The 20,413-nt window shown below is 30.9% G+C and overlaps 1 protein-coding gene across 1 annotated transcript; it reads left to right on the plus strand.

Annotated features, from left to right (window-relative positions):
• Positions 1 to 2,292: 2,292 nt before the first annotated feature.
• LOC132727419 (uncharacterized) lies at positions 2,293 to 18,560 on the plus strand. The gene is made up of 8 exons (XM_060712906.1): positions 2,293 to 6,278; positions 9,308 to 9,427; positions 11,593 to 11,813; positions 12,932 to 13,135; positions 14,902 to 15,145; positions 15,656 to 15,805; positions 16,893 to 17,109; positions 17,591 to 18,560. Exons 1-7 carry the CDS (start codon positions 5,961 to 5,963, stop codon positions 16,923 to 16,925), a joined length of 1,290 nt encoding a protein of 429 aa, XP_060568889.1. The 5' UTR covers positions 2,293 to 5,960; the 3' UTR covers positions 16,926 to 17,109; positions 17,591 to 18,560.
• The last annotated feature ends 1,853 nt before the right edge of the window (positions 18,561 to 20,413 follow it).

The raw sequence follows: 20,413 nt of genomic DNA on the forward strand, positions 1-20,413 counted from the left end.
TCGATCAAATCATTCAATTTAAATAATATAGAGTGCACATTGTTTTCGTAGATCCGCTGAATTTCTTCAATGTTGCAATTTTCTGAAAAAGAATGGATGTGCATGATTTTGGTAATATCAACCCGGGCCCATTTTCTGTAGAACTTTGTCACTGAGGATTTTAGGACAAATCCATGTAAAATATTCTGAAATAACCCATAAAGTACTTCATGTACCTGTGTGCATTAATTGATCAATGTTTAAATAATAACCGTTCTTCATTTGTGATTTATGTATACACATATGTTAGTGCTAAAATTACCAAATGTTTGAGTTTGTCTGTATTTTCTCCATGGAATTATTAACAAAACGACTCCTATATTAAAAGCGGTAGTTGATTGATTGTATATATCATTTTTATTTACTATGTAGAATTTGAAATAAATGGAGGATATTGTATGAGTGTAAGTTTAATACTGAATTTATTGAACGAGTTGAATAAAATCATATTTTGCGAGCCTCTGGCGAGCATAATATTATTTTATTCAACTCGTTCAATAAATTCAGTAATGAAATTACTCTAATTTAATGTTCTATTTATCACATACCAAAAAATATAGACCGTTTAAAGTGAAAAACGCCAATTTTCATTGACGCGTGTATAGTGTAATGCTAATATTTAGCGCGTCTCAAGTTTATGTTTATATAGCGCAAATGACGTCACGTCAAAACATATGCACGACCGTGCAATACCATTTTACGGAGTCGCAAAACGGCACGGGTATGTGATAATCTAAATTAACAAGTTTATATGAACATACATATTTAGCTACAAATCAATAAAGTTAATTATTAAGAAAAGAAAAAGAAAACAAAAAGAAAAAACACGTTGAAAAAGTTCTCGCTCACACATAGGCAATGAATATTCATGTGAATCCATATGTGAAAAAACATAAGTCTATACCATATTTGTAACATAGAGTGCGCTTTTTCTTTGAGGAACTATGTTTCTTACCATATGAAAAATATATGTTATTCATATGAAAAACATATGAAAGACATGTATTTGCACCATATATAAAACATACCGGGTACCTTTCTTGGAGACACTATATGTTTCTTCCATATGAAAAATATGAGTGTCACATACGTTTTACATGTTGTGCATTTTTACTTGTGTAGTAAATTATCTTGGTGCATCACTTTCTTGCGATTCAATGGTCTTCATGCAAAATCAAGGTAAATGTTTCTATGAAAAAGAAAAGTATATAAAATACGTTGATAAGGTTTGTCCAGAATGAAATCATATTTACCATGAGCAATTTAAATCTTTGAATTTGTTATATGTGTCCAAACGTTCAGATCAAATTATTCGGACTCATGTTTATCAAGTTGTGGGATTTTAGTTTTGTTTATACTGGACGCCGGATTTGCCTTATGTGCAAGACTATCAGCCTCTGTTACGTCGCTGGTCGTAGAGCCTTCAACGAAGGATTTAGTTCTTCTTCAACGTCGCTGATCGTAGAGCCGCAATTTTGGTCTTCTCAAGCTGTCTTTCGTCGTAGAGATCTTCCCTAGGACCAAGTGCTTCGCATCTTGAACGCAGTTGACAATACGAATGTTACTGGTTGTTACAACTGTTACACCACAAGCCTTGAAAATGGCCAGAAATCGGAATTAATAAGGTTACATGGATGTTACAATGTTGTTACACAGTTGTTACAACATTTTTAAAAGTGTTACGAGAGTTTGGAGTGAAATGAAATTTCCACACATTATTGTTACAAATGTTACAGGTTGTTACAAGTGAGCACAGGCCTTCAAATTGGTCAAAAAATCGAAATTAATCAGGTTACATAGATGTAACAAGGATGTAACAGCATTGTTACAGCATTGTTACAAATGTTACGAGAGTGTGAAGTGAAAAGAAAAATCCACACATAATTGTTACAAAAGTTACAGATGTTACAAGTGTTACAGCACAAACTCAAAAAATGCTCGGAAAACGGAATTAACAGGTTAAATTATAGATGTTGCAGCATTGTTACAAATATTTCCAGAGTTGAGAATGAAATGAAAATTTCACACATTATTGTAACAAATGTTACAGGTTGTTACAAGTGTTACGACACAAGCCTTAAAAATGGACAGAAAACGGAATTAATAAGGTTACATAGATGTTACAAGGTTGTTACATAGTTGTTACAGTATTGTTACAAATGTTACGAAGGTTGAGAATGAAATGAAAATTTTACACATTATTGTTACAAATGTTACAGGTTGTTACAAGTGTTACAGCACAAGCCTTGAAATATCATAATTGATTTTTCTTAGTTTTGTCTTCCTAACTGTGTCCAGTCAAGTTTCCCTGTCTTCTGTGACAGCTCTTGGCTATTCTATAACTCTTATTTCTTCGTGAATTTATTTCAAATTTCAAAAAGACCTGCACCATTAGATTTATAAGTTTTGTGACTGGGTTTCCATATTCATTTTCATTTTGAACTTGGATTTAATTGAAAATTGTCCTCTTGAACAATGTAAAACTATAATGGGGCTCGCCGTCATTAACTTCTCATTAACTAAATCACTTTTACGTTTATTAGATTGAATGATGTATTGACATGCATTGTAATACATTATGTTGTATATATATTGTATTTGTACCAATGAGAAATGTTTTCTGATATGTATGTCTTATCTGTAATTATGTAAGAATCAAATTATGATAGATTTAATCTTCGAGTGCTTGGAAACTAAAATATAAATACATCTATGAATAAGTAGAATATCATGAATTATTTATAAAAGTTTTACACTATTCAAAACTGTATAAAATCGGGTTTTCCTTTCATAAACTTTCTTAGTTTTTGTATAAATGAAGAAAATATTTAAATAAATCTAAGCTTTATATTAACTATATCTTCTGTTAAGAAGATATGACTTATATTTAGCACTATTTCCCAATTCCCCTTTAAAAATCAATAAAATGAGCTTTCTACTTTAAAAAAAAGCTTTAGTTTTGATTTTGTTGAATAATTGCTATATAAAGGAGAAATGCTTACGGTACAATCATATATGGATACACTTGTAGTTGCCATTTTTTCTTCTACATTTTTGTTGTTAGATAAAAGATCAATAAATAAAAAACAAGATTTAATATAGATCCCACAATATATGATTTTTGGTGCCCCCACTTTGGTGGGGGTGGGGGGGGGGCGTTTAGATTTACCCTTGTCCTTCCGTCAGTACGTCTGTTCTCTTTTGTGTCGCAGGTAACACGTGACCTAGAGTCATGAAACTTAACAGGAATATTGATCAGCATGTGTAGTTGTATAGTTTGTGTTAACTTAATAAAAGATTTTTAGTTTTCAACTTGGAGAATATGTACTCCAAAAAATATTTGACCTAGAGTCATAAGATTGACAGAACAGTGTCGTGTTGGGGCACCGTGTCCTATGGGTTATATTTTTGTAATGTTATCGCATAATATTTAAATTGTTTTATACAAGTATTGTATCTGTCAATACTGATATGCTCTTCATCTTTGGAGGAAATGAAAGTATCTTTCTAAAAGTATCTATATATCTAACCACTTACAGTTTAAGTCCATCTGCCTTGTCATCCCTAAAAGTAACTATGAAAGACATTGGAACAAATAAATAAATGGTATAAACATTATTTCCTTATTAAAGGCATGTAACACATTACAGATAAATTAAGAGTTTTTGAAAAGATTTAAATTTTCATTCATGTTGTCCACAATTGCATAATTGAATAGCCACCTTCAGAATGTTGCTGGTGTTCATACCAGATAGGAATACAATGATAATTGCTTATTTATGATTTGATTTACACTTTGGCAGAAGCCAAACATTCTCCCTGTCTGGCAATGGCTTTGTATTAATAAAGAAATGTATTTTTTTGGAATATTTTTAAACCAACAGAGATAATACTATATTGACTTGAAACTTAACAAATAATTAAAGAAACTTTATAATTAATTGAATTATAAGGTAAAGGTACAGAATCTTCAAAGCGACTCTGTGTGTCAATTAAAAATATTAATATTTACAAGTAGTTAAACTTAATACGATCATTAATTTTGTAGATATTTCTTTTATTCATACAAGACAATTTCTTTTAATAGATATATCTTTTTGCTATAAAAGTTATTCCAATTTCTGTCATGCACATTGGTAGGAGTATGAATCGCCTTCAGCAATTGTTCTAGTTCATTTTGACTTCATTCATTTTTAGCTCGACTATTCGAAGAATATGACAGCTATTGTAGTCGACCCGGCGTCCGTGTCGGCGTCTGCGTTGGTTAGTCAAATATCTCAATTATTGCTTGAGATATTCAATAAAAACTTACAATACTTATTCATAGTCACAAGGTACATCAGATTGACAAGTTGAATATTCCTGCCTTCAATATTGACAGAATTATGCCCCTTTTTAACTTAGAAATTTTTGTTAAAGTTTTTTTGTTAAGTCAAATATCTCAATTATGGCTTGAGATATTCAATTGAAACTTAAAATACTTATTTATAGTATCAATGTACATCAGTTTGCAAAATTGCATAACTCTGCCTGCAATATTTGCAGAATTATTTGCCCCTTTGAAACTTAGGAATTTTGGTTAAAGGTCTTCAAAGATATTTACTTGAAACTTTACACATGTACTAAGGGTCATAATTGGAGGGTCATAATTGTATGTCACTGACCAAGTTCCATAACTCTATCTTGCATTTAGGCTGATTACTCCCCTTTTCTACTTAGTCTCTTGGTTAATGTTTACATGCAAGATTTACATATCTCAATAACTATTAAGATATTTATTTAAAACTTCACATATGCATTTAGAATCATAATTGTAGGTCACTGTCCAAGATCCATAATTCTATCTTGCATTTAGGCTGATTTTTCTCCCCTTTTTCAACTTCAAATTCATGCTAAAGTTTTGCTTGTAAGCTGTTATCTCCATAACTACTTCAAGGCTTGGTGCCTTTTTTTGGGACAATTTTATGCATTCATAATAATAAAGCACTGATTTACTTGATAAAACATCTTAATAACAAGCCATTGTACCTTTTCGGTCAATTTTATGTATTCATAGGTAATTAGCATTATTATACTCAATAAAACACCCTTGTGACAACTTTTTCGAATAGTCGAGCCAATACTGGCCTCTGACAGTTCTTGTTGGACTGCCTGATTCAAAATTGATTTATTTACATAATGATGATTCACACCAGAATCAGTTTAAATGCCTTTAAATCAAGAGCACTAAACATTTTGAGAAACTGCATGTTTTGGTATATGTATTAATTGAAATGCCATCTTGGTTTGTTATTGTAAAGAGTATCAATTTGATAATTCAATAAAATTGTAGTTAATATAGGTTTTTCTATGTTTTTACTGAAAAAAGGCCAGTTTTGCAAGAAAGAAGGTGTACATTGAAGTACAACATATCTTGTGTCTGTAAAGCCTGTTGATACTTAATATAATTGTTTTAGAAAATGACAATGTTTTATACTATAGTAATAAAATAAAAAAATTGTTTGGTTTCAAAAAAGTTTTTTGTATGGTGTAAAATTGCATATATATTAGAACATAATAGTATTCAATTCAATGATCATATTGAATGGCAATTAGTCAATGCAGTGGTATGAATCAATATCAGTTTTATTCAATTGTAGTTATTTTATAAATACAGATATGTATAAGAAATTCATTATAACAGTGACAGATATTGCAAGGCTTCACTTAAGTTTTGACCATATGAATACATAAATTATATATAATCTATGAATAAATATAAATATATGTCTCTTTTCACCATCCACATAATATAGTTACATGTAGTAAAAGGTTGATAACTTGTACATGAACATTTCTAAAACAAATTTCCTCTTGATATGTTTTTCAAACTATGTTCCTGTTCCTCATAATAAAAGCTTTACTTCGTTTCAATTATTTGCATGGTAGTAGAATTATGTTGTGAATTAAATATAATTGTTTTAATTAATTACAGGTTGGCACATTTTCGATCCAAAGATTTGGTAAATGCCTATACTTTGCAAACAGCCCTGAACAACAGTTTTGAAGAAAAGGGATTATTGTGCTACTTTAGAGCAGAGGAGTTGTTTAGGTTAAACACCATGCTTGATGATGAGATGAGAATGAGAGATGAACATGTGAAAAAAACATTAATCACAACTGCTGGCTTTCAAGAGGGTGAACCAGAATTGTATTTCTTAAACCCGGAACAAATAATTGATCTTAGTAGTGGAGAAATGGTATGTACAAAGTTTTCCAAATTTTGTGGGATAAGTAGTTAGTCACTTGCAAGGGAATTAGTAATTACTGGTTATATACCCAGGAAATGTTTTACTATGATAATACAAAAATGAATTAAATTCAGCAAGTCCACTTTACCAATATAATACATTTGTTCAAAATTAAATATTAGGAAATGTGTTCGGTATCTTTGATGAGTTCTTTATCTGTAAACAAGGTTGAATTTTTCATTAAAAAAAAATTTCTGTGTGCAGTATACTGTATTCCCACAAACAATTTTTCTGCATTTTTCATAAGGATGGCGTTTTTGTGGCAACAAACTATCACTAATCATATCGACCATGAATTTCGCTAATATTAAGTCACTGGGGGTAAAGAGCATATATATTTCTAATGTCACAATTACATTTCTGTATTGACCAATGCATACCAGCATTCTTTTTTAACTTTCATATTTTTTTCCATTGATTTACTTCAAATTTTAAAAAGACATTCATTATCAAGATCTACTTCATATGTGATTAGATTTATAAGACATGGTTTCCATGATTGAATTCATTTTGACTTGAAATTTACTTTATTTTTCCTTTTAATTCTCTTCTTTGTTACTATATTAAATGGTATATTTTTGAATTATTTTTTCACTTTTCTTTTCTGTGTGTGAATGTTATCTTCTTTAAACTTGAGATAATTGTTCTTTGTTACATTCACATCATGCATGAAAAGTTAAGCATCTTTAAACAAAGAGTTACATCCTCTTGGCTTTAGAAAGTGATATATTCTGGTAACAACCAGGGATGTTTAAAGAGTTATCCTTAGAGTCTCTGTCAATTGGTCTGATCTGGTTCCTTGATCAATTAAAGAACTTGGAACTTTTCCTATAAATTTACTAAAAGTAGAGAAAAGTTGAAACATAAGTTATACACATTCATCCTGAGAAAATTTGATCTTTTGATTATCTGTTCTATATACATAATTAGGGAAACTTGACATACTACTTAGATAAAGACAAACTAAGAACTCAAAAGAATTACGTTTATTCATGTCAATCTTTAATTTAATGACCAATGGCCCTTCAGAATGTTGCTGGGGTTCTAACCGGTAGGTGACTTATGATAATTGCTTGTTAGTCCCCTACCGGTTTAACCGGAGGGGACTTTAGGTTTACCCTCCGTCCGTCTGTCTGTCAGTCCGTCCGTCCACAAAACTGGATCCCGCGATAACGCAAAAAGTACTGAAAATATTTTTATGAAACTTGATATATGGATAGATGGCAGTATGGAGATTATGCACGTCTTTTTTTTTTCCTCCTATGTTGAAAATTCTGGTTGCTATGGCAACAAATAGTCTGAAAATATGGCAAATTTAACACATAAACTGGATCCAGTGATAACTCAAAAAGTACTGAAAATATTTTTATGAAACTTGAAATATGGGTAGTTGGCAGTCTGGAGATTATGCACATCTTTTTCTTTTCTTCCTATGTTGAAAATTCTGGTTGCTATGGCAACAAATAGCCTGAATTTCAAGATTTCTGATTTAAATTTTTCAGCTTTTTCACTATATGTTCTTTATTTTTTAAGGTGTTTACTTCAAACTTTAAATATAAGTTTCTGGTCATCAACCACATCATATGTGACAAGGTTTATAACTCTAGCACAAAAAATATCAGTATTACCTCCCTTGAACTTAGATTTTTTAGGGGAAAAAATGTTGTCTTTTTTAAATAACTTCTTTATTTCCTAATGTATCTACTTCAAACTTCATATATATGTTTCTTATTATCACTCGACATTTTTGAGAAGGTTACTCTAGCAAGACTATTTCCAGAATTGTCCCCCTTGAACTTAGATTTTTTTCGACAAACTGGTATTTTCACTCCAACTTCTTCATTCCTTATAGGATTTACTTTAAAATCCCACATCGTAATAATATGACAAGGTTGTATAAACATAATTTCCTTACTAAGCATGGAAACTTAACACATTACTGTGATATAGACAAACTTATTTTATTATGTTTTGTGGTTGATATTTTCAAATACAGACTTCATCCTCAAATTCATTATAAATGGCAATACACAGGAGTGTATGACAATTAAAGAACTTTTTGAGGGACAGGTAGGGGACTACTGTATTGCCCGCAATACTATCAAATGCTTGTTAATCCTGATGTAACATTGTTACAATCAGTTCAAATGCCACTAAAGTTAAAGGTACATGTACATTGTAAGAGCGGTGTTTATTTAGAACCAATATTTAAAAAGGAAATGCATAGAGTAATGAAGAAAGTGACAACAATACTGTTTACAAGGCAACACATTCAACTCAAAGACTTCTAGTTTTGTTAACTTCTTTATTTCATTCAGACTTTAAAATTATGTTTGTTATCTACACTTATGTCATGTGATAAGATAAATAAATCTAGGTCCTGTTTTTCCAGGTTTCTACATTTAATTTGTAAAACTTTGACTGTCATTAATCTCATCATGCATGACAAGGTTCATAACTCTAGCATCATTTTTTCAAGATTTATCTTGTCCTTAAACTAATTATTTAACTTAAAAACTTTATACTTTTTGCTCTTATCATTTTTAGCTCGACTATTTGATAAGAATAAGTAGAGCTATTGCAGTCACCAGAGCGTCGGCGTCCGCAATAGGCCATACCCTTCCAATGTTTAACAACAATTTTGAAATGTCTCTTAGTCTGTGAAATTTACAAAAGTGCAGATCTCATGGTTGACTTGGGGTTTTTTAGTTTGGTTACATCCATTTTCTGAAATAAAACACATTGCTTAAGATATTGGCAGATAAAAATTATTTTAGAAAATCAAATTTATTTATAGGCTGCTTCAAATTATAATCCCTGAAAATTAAATCTTTTTTTAACATATGAAGTAAATTTCGGGATAATATGGCACCAGATTTTGTCATTTTATCTAGGAATTTCTTACATAACATTCATCTATTACTCAAATTGATAAACAGCTATCTTAACATATAATTTATGTGTGGTTTGTTTTACAGATAGATCCAGAGAGTGCATCCTTGGTATGGATACCCAACTGGAATGCTGCCAGTACCAGTTTGCCAAGAGGAGAGCTATGTCATGTAATACAAACACCAACTTCTTTGGGTCCCTATAGGGTAAAGTTTTTTTTATGTTTCTAACTACAAAAAAATTCTCAAAGTTAGCTGCACAAATAATATATATTTTATGTTACTCAGTTATGTCGGCTGTCAAGTTTTTGTACCAAAGATAGGTTCATAATTAAGATCTACTTAAATTATTTACTTAAGAAAATTATAAAACCGGTGTTAAATTGCACTTAGAATATTTAAAATATCACTTTTCTACATTTATTTAAGCTTGATTGTGAAACAAGCTCTTGCAAGTTATAATAATCACGTTCATTTCTGCTTCCTGGAACCAAGCAGTGTCATATGAGGCTCGCATAATATAATTTTATTCAACTCGTGCAATAAATTCAGTATTGAACTTACACTCATTCAATATCCTCTATATATATGAGTTCTTTTAAAAAACTTAAGTAACTTTATTTCCAAAAAATCCAAGGAAATTTTTTTAATATTGATGATATTAGAGACAAAAATATACTTTCATGATTACTTCCACTATTCTAGGACAATATTTTTGTCCTAAATCAATTTTTGGAAGCTAAACTGTTTGATAGAAGAACTCTTGCTGAAAAGTAAACATATCCAGAAAGAAATAGATATTGGAAATATATCATAATTTTTAGTAGGATTTATTAGCATTTTGCATGGTATAAAATTTATTGTATAATAGCAATTTTAAATCCATTTTCAGTCATTAAAGTATAAATAATAAAATTTTCCGAACAATTTTTAAAAGTAAAAATTGTTAATAAAATTAAAATAAATCACTGTTAAAAAGTAGAAAAATCGAAAGATATATATCATGTCTTCTCAGTTGCTCATTAATTTACATTAGCATATCATAACATTCTCTTTATTTGGAAGACATTTCACTGTAAAAACTAAAAATGTTACTTTTTTCAATGTATTTTGATAAGGGTATGAAACAAACAAGATAAAAATATTTACTTATCAAATATTTATTTCTGTCTATTTGTGTCAAATCAAATAATATATACTTTTGTCAATACTATCATCAAAAAAGGTATTTTACTTTCAAGATGTTTACATTAATTTTTATCCATATATTAGATATTATACAATTTAATCATACTTAATTGATTTTGGTAAGGCTAAACAGATTTGATAATAACTGACAAGGGAAGTAATTTGAATGATGACTTAAAGAGTCAATAACATTTGGGGGAAAAAAATCAGTTTTTCACTGGATGTCAGTTATAGTTAGTTTATGTCCAAAAATGTAAAAATAAGGAAGTTTTATCTTGGCTTGTTTTTATGAGTTGAAAAGTTGATTTCAGTAAAATTACCGAAATTCTTCATTTTCTTCAGTATCATAGCGTGCCCTAATTTAGGTATTATTTAAAAATTAAGTTTATATTATCCTTATATATTATCCCTATATTTTATTTAGTAAGAATTAAAGAATACCATTTTTTTTTTACTCCGCAGAAGTTGTATCCCACAGATACTTTTTTATTCATATATATATTTTTTATTATGCAGAGTCTACAAATAATACATTTGGTGATTGTGTTTAAGATAATTTACTAGAGTTGGGAACATGTTCTGATGTACATTGTAATATTTTAACTTTCCAAAATAAATTCCTCACTAACATAAATTTAATTATACGGTTTAATTCTACACAACAATTACAAGGATTCTTTTCCTTATTTAACTATTGGATAACAAATGAAAATATTAATACCATAACTAGTACCTTAGCCATGCAAGTGTATATTTGGATTTGTATCTTTAACAATTTCTAAATCAGAAGGCTGACCTGTAATGAAAAACATCTTCCCTGTTCTATGTGTTTCCTTTTAAAATAAGATTATTATTTTTATACCACTGACTAAGTTTGAGGGGGTATACTTGAGTCAGCTTGTGGTATGTTGGTTAGTCTGTTGCAGATTTCTTGACATTACTTAAAATGTACAGGAGATATCTACTTCAAATGTTTCAGGTAGATAGATCTACTTGAATAGAGTGCAGTGCAAAAAGGACTGTTACTCTGCCTTGCCTAATTTTGGAGTTATTGCGCTTTGTTTATTTTACACTTTGAACTTTGTCCGAAAATAACTCTTAAACCACAATTTCTAGTATAGTTATTGTTTTATTCATTATTATATAACTATTGTATTATATGTAGTTAATCTATGTTATTACAGGTGTTCTTAGACAAAGCTAAGGAAGTGTTGTTGAACAACTTTGGTGCAGCATTGTTGGCTTGGGCATCAATGCTGATGATGTTCAGATATCCCTGGACATTAAGGCATATAAGGCATTTCAATTTGCCAATGTTATTTGGTGTACCCAGTGTTGGCAAAACACTTGTGGCTACGTGTGGTGCCTGGCTGACGGGATGTCAGGAAACCCAAATTGCTTCTAGGTGAGTCTGTCAGAATGTTTATATTTTGGAAATATTGAAAATATCTGGTTCATTACACTTAAACTCAAATTGGCGTAGTCAAACTACTCACAATAAATTTGAACAAAATGTCTTAGAAAGAGAATTATCTTAACATTCATTACATTCCTATTATTTTGACTCATTATAATAAGGTGATAACATTGGCATCATTTGCTGCCTAGTAGTGAGTATTTTTGGGTGTGACTAATTATTGGAGAAATACTTCATGTTCTAAGCCATGAGCTAGTGTTTCATGCATGTTAATAATCACTGGTAAGGTTTAAATGCATGCAAAGTTATTAAACTAGTTTCTATTGGATATAGAGCAAAAATAAGCAAAAGTAGTAGGTGTGTTATGCAGGATTTCCGCAACAATCAGTCGGTAAACAAATGGGCGATGGTCAAATACATTGTCTAAGCAAGATAACAATATCACAGTGTGACTCTACAAAATAGCCTTAAGCTTACTCCTTCTAATGCTATGCCTCATAACACTGTTCCAGAATACATCATATAAAATAGTCAGAAGGAAGGCATGATAGAATATGTTAGTATCTGTAGTTCAAGCAGACCCCTAAGTTTGCCCTTTAACCAATTATACCTGTTAATTAAGTCTAAGTCTAAGCAGTGAAAATAATCGCATGTTTTAATATGTATTTTTACAATCTACATAACATCATACATCTATATAATTCAAGTGCTAGCATTTGAAATTCATTAGACAGTGCAAATGCATATAGTGGATTAAAGCAGCATGCCTCCAGATTAATGCAAATTTTCATGAAAATTTTGAAAATGTTATAAAAAGTAAAATATTGTAAGTGAACAAAGAAAATAATGTTCACGTTTGATACAGCACTTACAACCCATGTATATCAGCAAAAAGAGGTGAAAATTTCGAAAATAGACCTTACTGCGTTAGAAAAATACTGCAAAATCAGCCGATTACATAGAAACTATTACTTTTTACTAATCTTTTTATTGTTCTTATAAATCAAAGTACTTTTTCTCAAGTTTGATTTTCTTCAAATATATTGTTTCATCTGGAGGCGTGCAGCTTTAAGATTTTTATTTTACATAATTTCATGTATTTTTAGATGTACATTACCATACTTAATACAAAGACTTATCTCATCGTCAATGCCATTTGTTTGGGATGACCCTACAAACCCGGAGGAAGTTGGTCAGCTGGCTGTCGATCTTGGGAATGGTGCAGTGAGAGGAAAGTTAACAGAGATGCCCCAGGTCCCACTCACTGGTTGCCTTGTAACTGCAAATTTTGATCTAACTTCGGTATCACGGTAAGTGTAGCATCTTTTTTTTTCTCCCCAAATGGTTAATAGTAACACAGTACCCATTTGAGATTTACCTAGTGAAACAATTTGTTTAATCACCTTATGGTCTTATGGCAATATCTTATTAGGTATATGTCTCTGCCATTCAACAAAATAATTCATAATAAAATAAGACATACTGATTCAACAAAATAAGTAAATTATAAAGTGCTGAATAAACACATTTTTAGCTCGACTATTCGATAAGAATAAGTAGAGCTATTGCAGTCACCGGAGCGTCGGCGTCGGTACGTCGGCGTAACCACTTATGTTAAAGTTTTTGTAATAGTTTAAATATTTTCAAAGTCCATAGACATATGGCTTTGAAACTTTGCACACTTGTTCACCATTATGACCCCAACCTGTAGACAGGAGGAGGTAACTCTATTGCATTTTGACAGAATTATGCCCCTTTTTCGACTTAGAATTTACGTTAAAGTTTTTGTAATAGTTCAAATATTTTCAAAGTCCATTGACATATGGCTTTGAAACTTTTCACAGTTGTTCACCATCATGACCCCAACCTGTAAACAGGAGGAGGTAACTGTATCAAGCATTTTTTTTTACTATCAAGCACTAAGAATAGTCGAGCGTTGCTGTCCTACCGACAGCTCTTGTTATGCTCCTGGTCGCTGCCTTGTCCGTCCATTTGTCCCAGTATCAGTCCTTTGTCTTGTCTGGAGCATAACTTGAAAACCCTTGTAGATAATTTGTTTAAGGAGTGCAGTGTGAAAGAACCAGAACTTTATTTTACACTGTTTTTGAATTATATCCCCTTTTAGAAAAATCTTGTCGGGGACATAACCTTATAACTATATGAGATATCAACATGAAACTTTGTATGTAGTTAGATCTCAATGGGTAGCTGTGCATTGCACAAACACCGTAACTCTGCCTTGCCTAATTTTGTTAATTTTTACACTTTGAACTTTGTCTGAAACATAACTCTAAAATTATAAGTGATTTTAACATGGTACTCTGTAGGTAGATAGATCTCATTGGGTAGAAGTGCAGTGCAAAAGAACCATAACTCTGTTCAGTCCATTTTTGAATTATCTCCCCTTTTAGAAAAATCTTCTGGGACATAAGTCTAAAATTATCAAGATATCAACATGAAACTTAAAAGGTAGATAGATCTCAATGAGTAAATAAGCAGTGCGTAAGAACCATTGTAGATAGATATATCTTATTTATTAGAAGCCCAGTACAAAGAACTGTAACTCTGCCTTGCCTTATTCTGGAACTATCGCACTTTGAAATTTGTTGAGGGACATAACTCTGAAACTACAAAAGGTGTACTTTCCCAAGTTAAAAATCTATTAGGGGAGCAACACCCGTTTCAAACTGGGCTTTTGTTTTTTAATATGTGTATGTTTTGTAATGATTATTAATTTATAGGAAATTTCATACTAAGAAAAATTTAGAATGCTTGTGTTTGCATAAATATTTGCCTGATGCACAAGTTATAAAGGAATTGGAACTTTAGATGTCTTTAATTGCTGCAAAACAGTATATATTGGCTGAATATCTTACATATCGGCATGAATGGGGTGTAAGACTGCTAATGAAAAAAGTTATACCTATAAAAAATAGTTCTGCATGAAATAATGTCACTCTAAAATTTGACATGGATTTATTAAAATCTGGTTTTACTTACATGTTAAATATCAACAGCATTTTCATGCGAAGCCATATTTTTAAAGTGATTACACAAAAAAAATTTATATCACTAGGTACAGCAGCAGACTCTGCATATTGAAAATGGAGAGAATTGAAGGCCCAAAACAACCAGGTGTAGCCAGTGTTCTGGAAAACTTAGCTGCTTCAGCTTCCTCAGCCCTGCCAATCCTGCTGAAAGCCATTCATCACATAAGTCCTGAGGAAGTCCACAACTGCACCAGGGAACTCATGAACAAGGTGCCTTGTGATCTCAGAGTTCTGGAAGGTCTGTCAGTGCCTCTAACAGCTGCTAGAAAGGTACTTAAGAAGGCTTTTTCCAAAAATATTTTGAAAGGTGCCAAGGCCTGTTTGCTTTGGAAAGACAAGCACCATTTTTCACGATTTTTTTTTTCTTGAAAAATAAGTTAAGTTTGTAAAAACACATTATCAGACTATAGAACATATTACATAACTGGTATTAATTACCCAAGTATTATAGATAATATTCATACATAAATTGAAATCTAAAGAAACTCTATTATTGTCAAGTTCATAGAATAACTGGTATTAATTACCCAAGTATTATAGATAATATTCATACATAAATTGAAATCTAAAGAAACTCTATTATTGTCAAGTTCATAGAATCAAAAAATTATTATTCAAAAATCAAGATTGATATAAGGTTGAAACATTCATCATATAGATGAAATTTTAAATAAAAAAAGGATGTCTGTACAAGCGATATGAAAAAAACATCTTAAGTTCAAAAGACTACAATTAAGTTTCCAAAGACCATCCTGTACAATCATTTACAATTTATTACAGGTATTGGAGATATCAGGAAGACGCCAGTATTTGGAAGCCATTGAGGTTTATTTAGAAGACACACTATTTCCTTATATAAGTGCGTCAATGCCTGGCAACCAGACCTTACCAACTATTATTATGGAAAAAGTGATGGATCATTCAGAGCAGGTAGCAATTATAGAAATATTTTGATAGTTACCATTTTAAAAGTTTAGTAATGGAAAATGGAATGATTCTACATCCCAAAACTGATGTAAAATAGAAACTTATATTCATGACTACATCTAGACACTGTTGAAAACTTATTGGATTCCACAAATTATAACTAATTGACTGAAAGTCTTAATATTTTTCTCATAGATTAAAGCCAGATTATCTTATGCTAGAACCTTTTTTGTATTTTGATACACTTGTTACTATTTATAGTAACAAAATTGCCTATGATATCGACTGCGTGTCACGTGACCTATTATGAGTTTGCGGCCCAGGGCCGAGAACTAGTTATCAGCCCGCCGAACATTTGCATGTGCACAAACTGAAACAATATCGTCATATTTAACGTCATCAAACAGTTAACTGTGAAATTAAGCACGAATCGCTTAATTTTATGATGAGACCTTTAGTGTATTTCTTATTTAAAACACAGTTTTTAAATTATTAAAATGTAAAGAAATAATACGACATATTTATTCATTCCGAAAAAATGAAAAGGCAACTTCCTTCGAACTAGACTCTAGTGTTTGAACAAACAAAAAGTAAACAACTCTGTAGTACAGTAAAAATACAGAGATGGAAATTTCAACTAGAAATACCAAATTTTGTTTTTAAGATAAATGCTACTATTTGATCAATCAAGTGTATTAAAGACATTAATTCATGTCATAGTTGTGCCAGAAGGTGATAATCGGCCCTGAAATGAATAATGTCCTCGGGCTGAAGCCCTCGGGGCAATTATTTATTTTGCGGGCCGATTATCAACTTCCAGCCCTACTCTGCTGTAATAATCTCTTAATAATATAATCAAGACAGAGCAATTTAATTCTGTAGAAAATGATATTTAGTAAGATTTGTGAACCTGTTTAGCCAAATGATTTTCTGACAATCATGCATATTTCTTATATGAACTAAATAGAGTGTAGCAATGAAAAGTCTTGCTGAAGCTTTGTAATGATATAATTTTTTAAGGAAGAAAAAACATTTTGCACAGTTTTTGTTTATTAAAGTTTATATTTCAACTTGCTATTTTCTATTCTAGGTTGTAAGTCAAACAGAGATGAAGGAGGAGTAGATAAAAATTGTACGGCCGTTTTTACTTGACACAGTTGGGTTAAGTGAAGGAATGCTGACCCGCTTAAAGGCAGAAGGCAGTGGAGATCCCTCTAAAGTTGTAAGAATGAAGGGTCAGCTACTTAGAGCAGTGGTTATCAACGTGTGTGATGTGAGAGAAGACATCAGGCAAAGATTTATTGCTTGTAAGAGTTATTTATATGATTTTATAATCCAAACCTTGAAAACCTTACTCCTGAATTGGGTGAAGTTAAATGAAAAAATGTAATTTTATAACAAAGAAACTAATTAATCAAGCACAAAGTATATATTTGCCTACTGGTCATAACCAACAATCTTGTGCTGTAACATGCTAATTATGACACAACGTTCCTGTAGGTCTCTTGTCATGTGTTTTCAAATTTATTAAGTTCAATTGTCTTGGAAGCTATAACAATATTGAGCCACTCATAATTCTGTTGCTGTATTGAGCTAGTACTAATTGTAAAAGTTTTTTGCTCAATTTGTTACCTGTGACAATTTGAACCCATGCCGCTAGCATTCTTTAGATAATAGTTAAACAAATTTATCATTCAGCCATGCTGCCTCTCAATATTAAGTTTATTTATTGGACTTAAAAAATTGTAGCAAGAACTTGTTTTCAATTCATGTTATATTTTTTTGTAGTACACTCGGGAGAACAGATGCTCAACAATGAAGAAGAGACAGAAAGGGAGCCAGAAGAAACAGAAAGGGAGCCAGAAGAAACAGTGACATGTGAGCAGGAAGAAGGAGTGGATATGTTAGAAATAGACGAAGAAGTGGCGTTTAGGGTGAAACGACCAAGAACAGTGAGAAGTAGACTGAGGACTCCCCGAGTCCTACGAAGCAGAAGAAAATAAATCTTCTAAGTTATGTTCCTGTAAAAGTTGGTTCTGATGCCAAATCACTAATATTAAACAGGACTTGACATTTTTCATCATCTTGGAAATTGTTTTATACAGTGTTAAACAGTCTTTAAAAGTGTTTAAATTACAGCCCCTTTCTTAACAAGTGCTTAAGAATGATAAAAAGTCCTTCAATTTTTACTACTCTCTTGAAAAGTGCTTCAAAAGTGCTTAAATCCGGTACAAATGTGCTTGAAAATGATTGAATGACAGACTAGTGTCGGTAAAAAGCAACAGTTACAAAAAATAAAAGCGATTTATTCAGTACCAAAATCAATCAATTTTTTAAAAGATTGCTCAATGTAACAGGCACAAATTGCAGTTGTTGATTTGAACTTCATTTCAACCCCTCTATAATGCTCATGTTGTGTTCCAAGGTCTCAACACAGCATTTAGCCAGATTCTGATCGCAAGATCAACGCATAACCCCACCCACTGCAATTATGTATAATGCTAATGATTTTTAGTTACCATTCAATGAATATTGACATTATTTTTGTAAAACAAATCAATAATGTAGATATATATCATATTGTCATGTTATAGTGTTTATATTTAAAAGAAACGGAAAACGTAAGAAAGAAAAACATTAGTCACAAATGGAAATAGTTATCCATTACAATTGTAGTGAAGGCTTCCTGTGCTCTTTCCACACTTTTTCTGCATATAGGCACAGTTATAAATCTACATGTCATCAAAAATACTATTCTTTTTTTTTTTTGGGGGGGGGGGGGGGTGAGGGCGTGATATATTGAAGATTGGGTTTTGATTGGGTTTTAACAGGGGGCCATAAAACACGGTGGTAGTTAAGTTTGTATTTGTTGCCATATTTGTTGTTATTCTATTTAAACTGTTCAAGTGTAATGTATACAGAAAATGTGTTTTCAACAAAAAATGACATATAAATTAATATTGGTTAAACATTGTGTAGGATATTAGAGGGACTCCACTGAGGTTTAAAAGCCTAAAAACATAACTTTTAAATTTCTTACATAATTGAGCTCAAGGACACTTTAAACAGAATTATATGCAAAGATAGTTAAGAAATATACTTTGAAATAAATTGAAAATCATATTTTTATGCTTTCTTACCCCAATTAAAAATCATATTTTTATGCTTTCCTTACCCCGATTTGAGTGAAAAGCATATAAATGCTTTTCATTTTGGTCTTATTTTTGTATTTTGAATAATTATTCTGGAAAAACAAAGTGCACAAATGATCTGAAATTGTGCACAAAGATTAGTGGTCTAAACCTACATCAAAATTTACATTTATCTGGAAAAAATATTTTCAGTTCAATCATGTCAAAAAACCTCAGTGGAGTCCCTTTAAGACACAACAAATTGTGCTTGAAAAATGGGAAAACATGCTTTAAGAAAGTGCTTAAAAGTCCTTGAATTTTGATACTGGATGTCTGTATGAACCCTGCTGTATATATTTCTAGAAATAGATTTTAACTGTTTTATTCATATACTTTCAAAAATAGAATGATCCGTAAATAGTTGTATAATGCTAATTAGTTCATGTCACATAAGATGTTATTGTTGTTTAATTACCTACTATGATCCAAGTGACATTTTGTGGAAATTTGTTAATCTTTAAACATAATACAAACAGGACTTTATATTTTTCTTTTGGAAATTGATTTGTATATATTGTAAAAAAAAATCATGACACAAATGTTATTGTTGTTTACTTATTCAACCTACTTGGATCCAAGTGACATTTTGTGGAACTTTGTTAATCCTTTTTTCTATTCTTAAACAACTTGCTGCAGCTTCAAGAATAGTTTTAAAAATGTAGAAAATAATATTGTTATACGAAATGTAAAAAATATGTGTCCGGTAATGATAGACATGTGCTATTTTGCAGTTTTAATTGCCATATTTCTACTGCGTGACTAACGTAGTAAGGGAAATTTTTGCACCCCTCCAGATGAGCCAAAATATTTCAAGAAAATCAATTTTGAGAAATCTGCACTAAACTGTAAAAACAGTCAATATCCAAGTTATATTCTACATGTTAAATCTGGAGTAATGATGGACTAAAGTTTAAAAATATTCTATATAATATCAAAAACTGAAAAATTTGATTTTCTACATATCAGGCAAATGAAGTAGCAAGAAATAGAAGTTTCTCACCAAATAGTTTGTATTATGTTTAAGAATAGAATACATTATACTTATTTAATCTAGACTAGTTTTATGATTATTCTGTTTCATCGGACATGTGTTCCTATTAAATTTGTTTTGTTTATATTTAAAGTTTAACATTGTATATAAAAAATAAAGTAGATTTAAAACTTGTTAATACTACTTAGTGTTTATGGTTTTTCTATTTACCCATCATGAAAAAGACACAGATGTCAGAAATGACCGATCTGTATTTTGTAAGGTCCCGGATGAAACGGTTAAATTAAATACACAGGTGTAAAACAGATAGTATTACCGTAACCGTATGCAGACGTCCATCATTATAAATTTTCTAACCATATTTAAAATTATCTGGTTTGCCACACTGAAATAGCGTTCTTGTTTCGGCTGTTTTTGTATGCGCTGTTT

This window comes from Ruditapes philippinarum, unplaced genomic scaffold (assembly GCF_026571515.1).
Source record: "Ruditapes philippinarum isolate M1 unplaced genomic scaffold, ASM2657151v2 ctg15256_1_1_1_1, whole genome shotgun sequence".
NCBI lineage: Eukaryota > Metazoa > Mollusca > Bivalvia > Venerida > Veneridae > Ruditapes > Ruditapes philippinarum.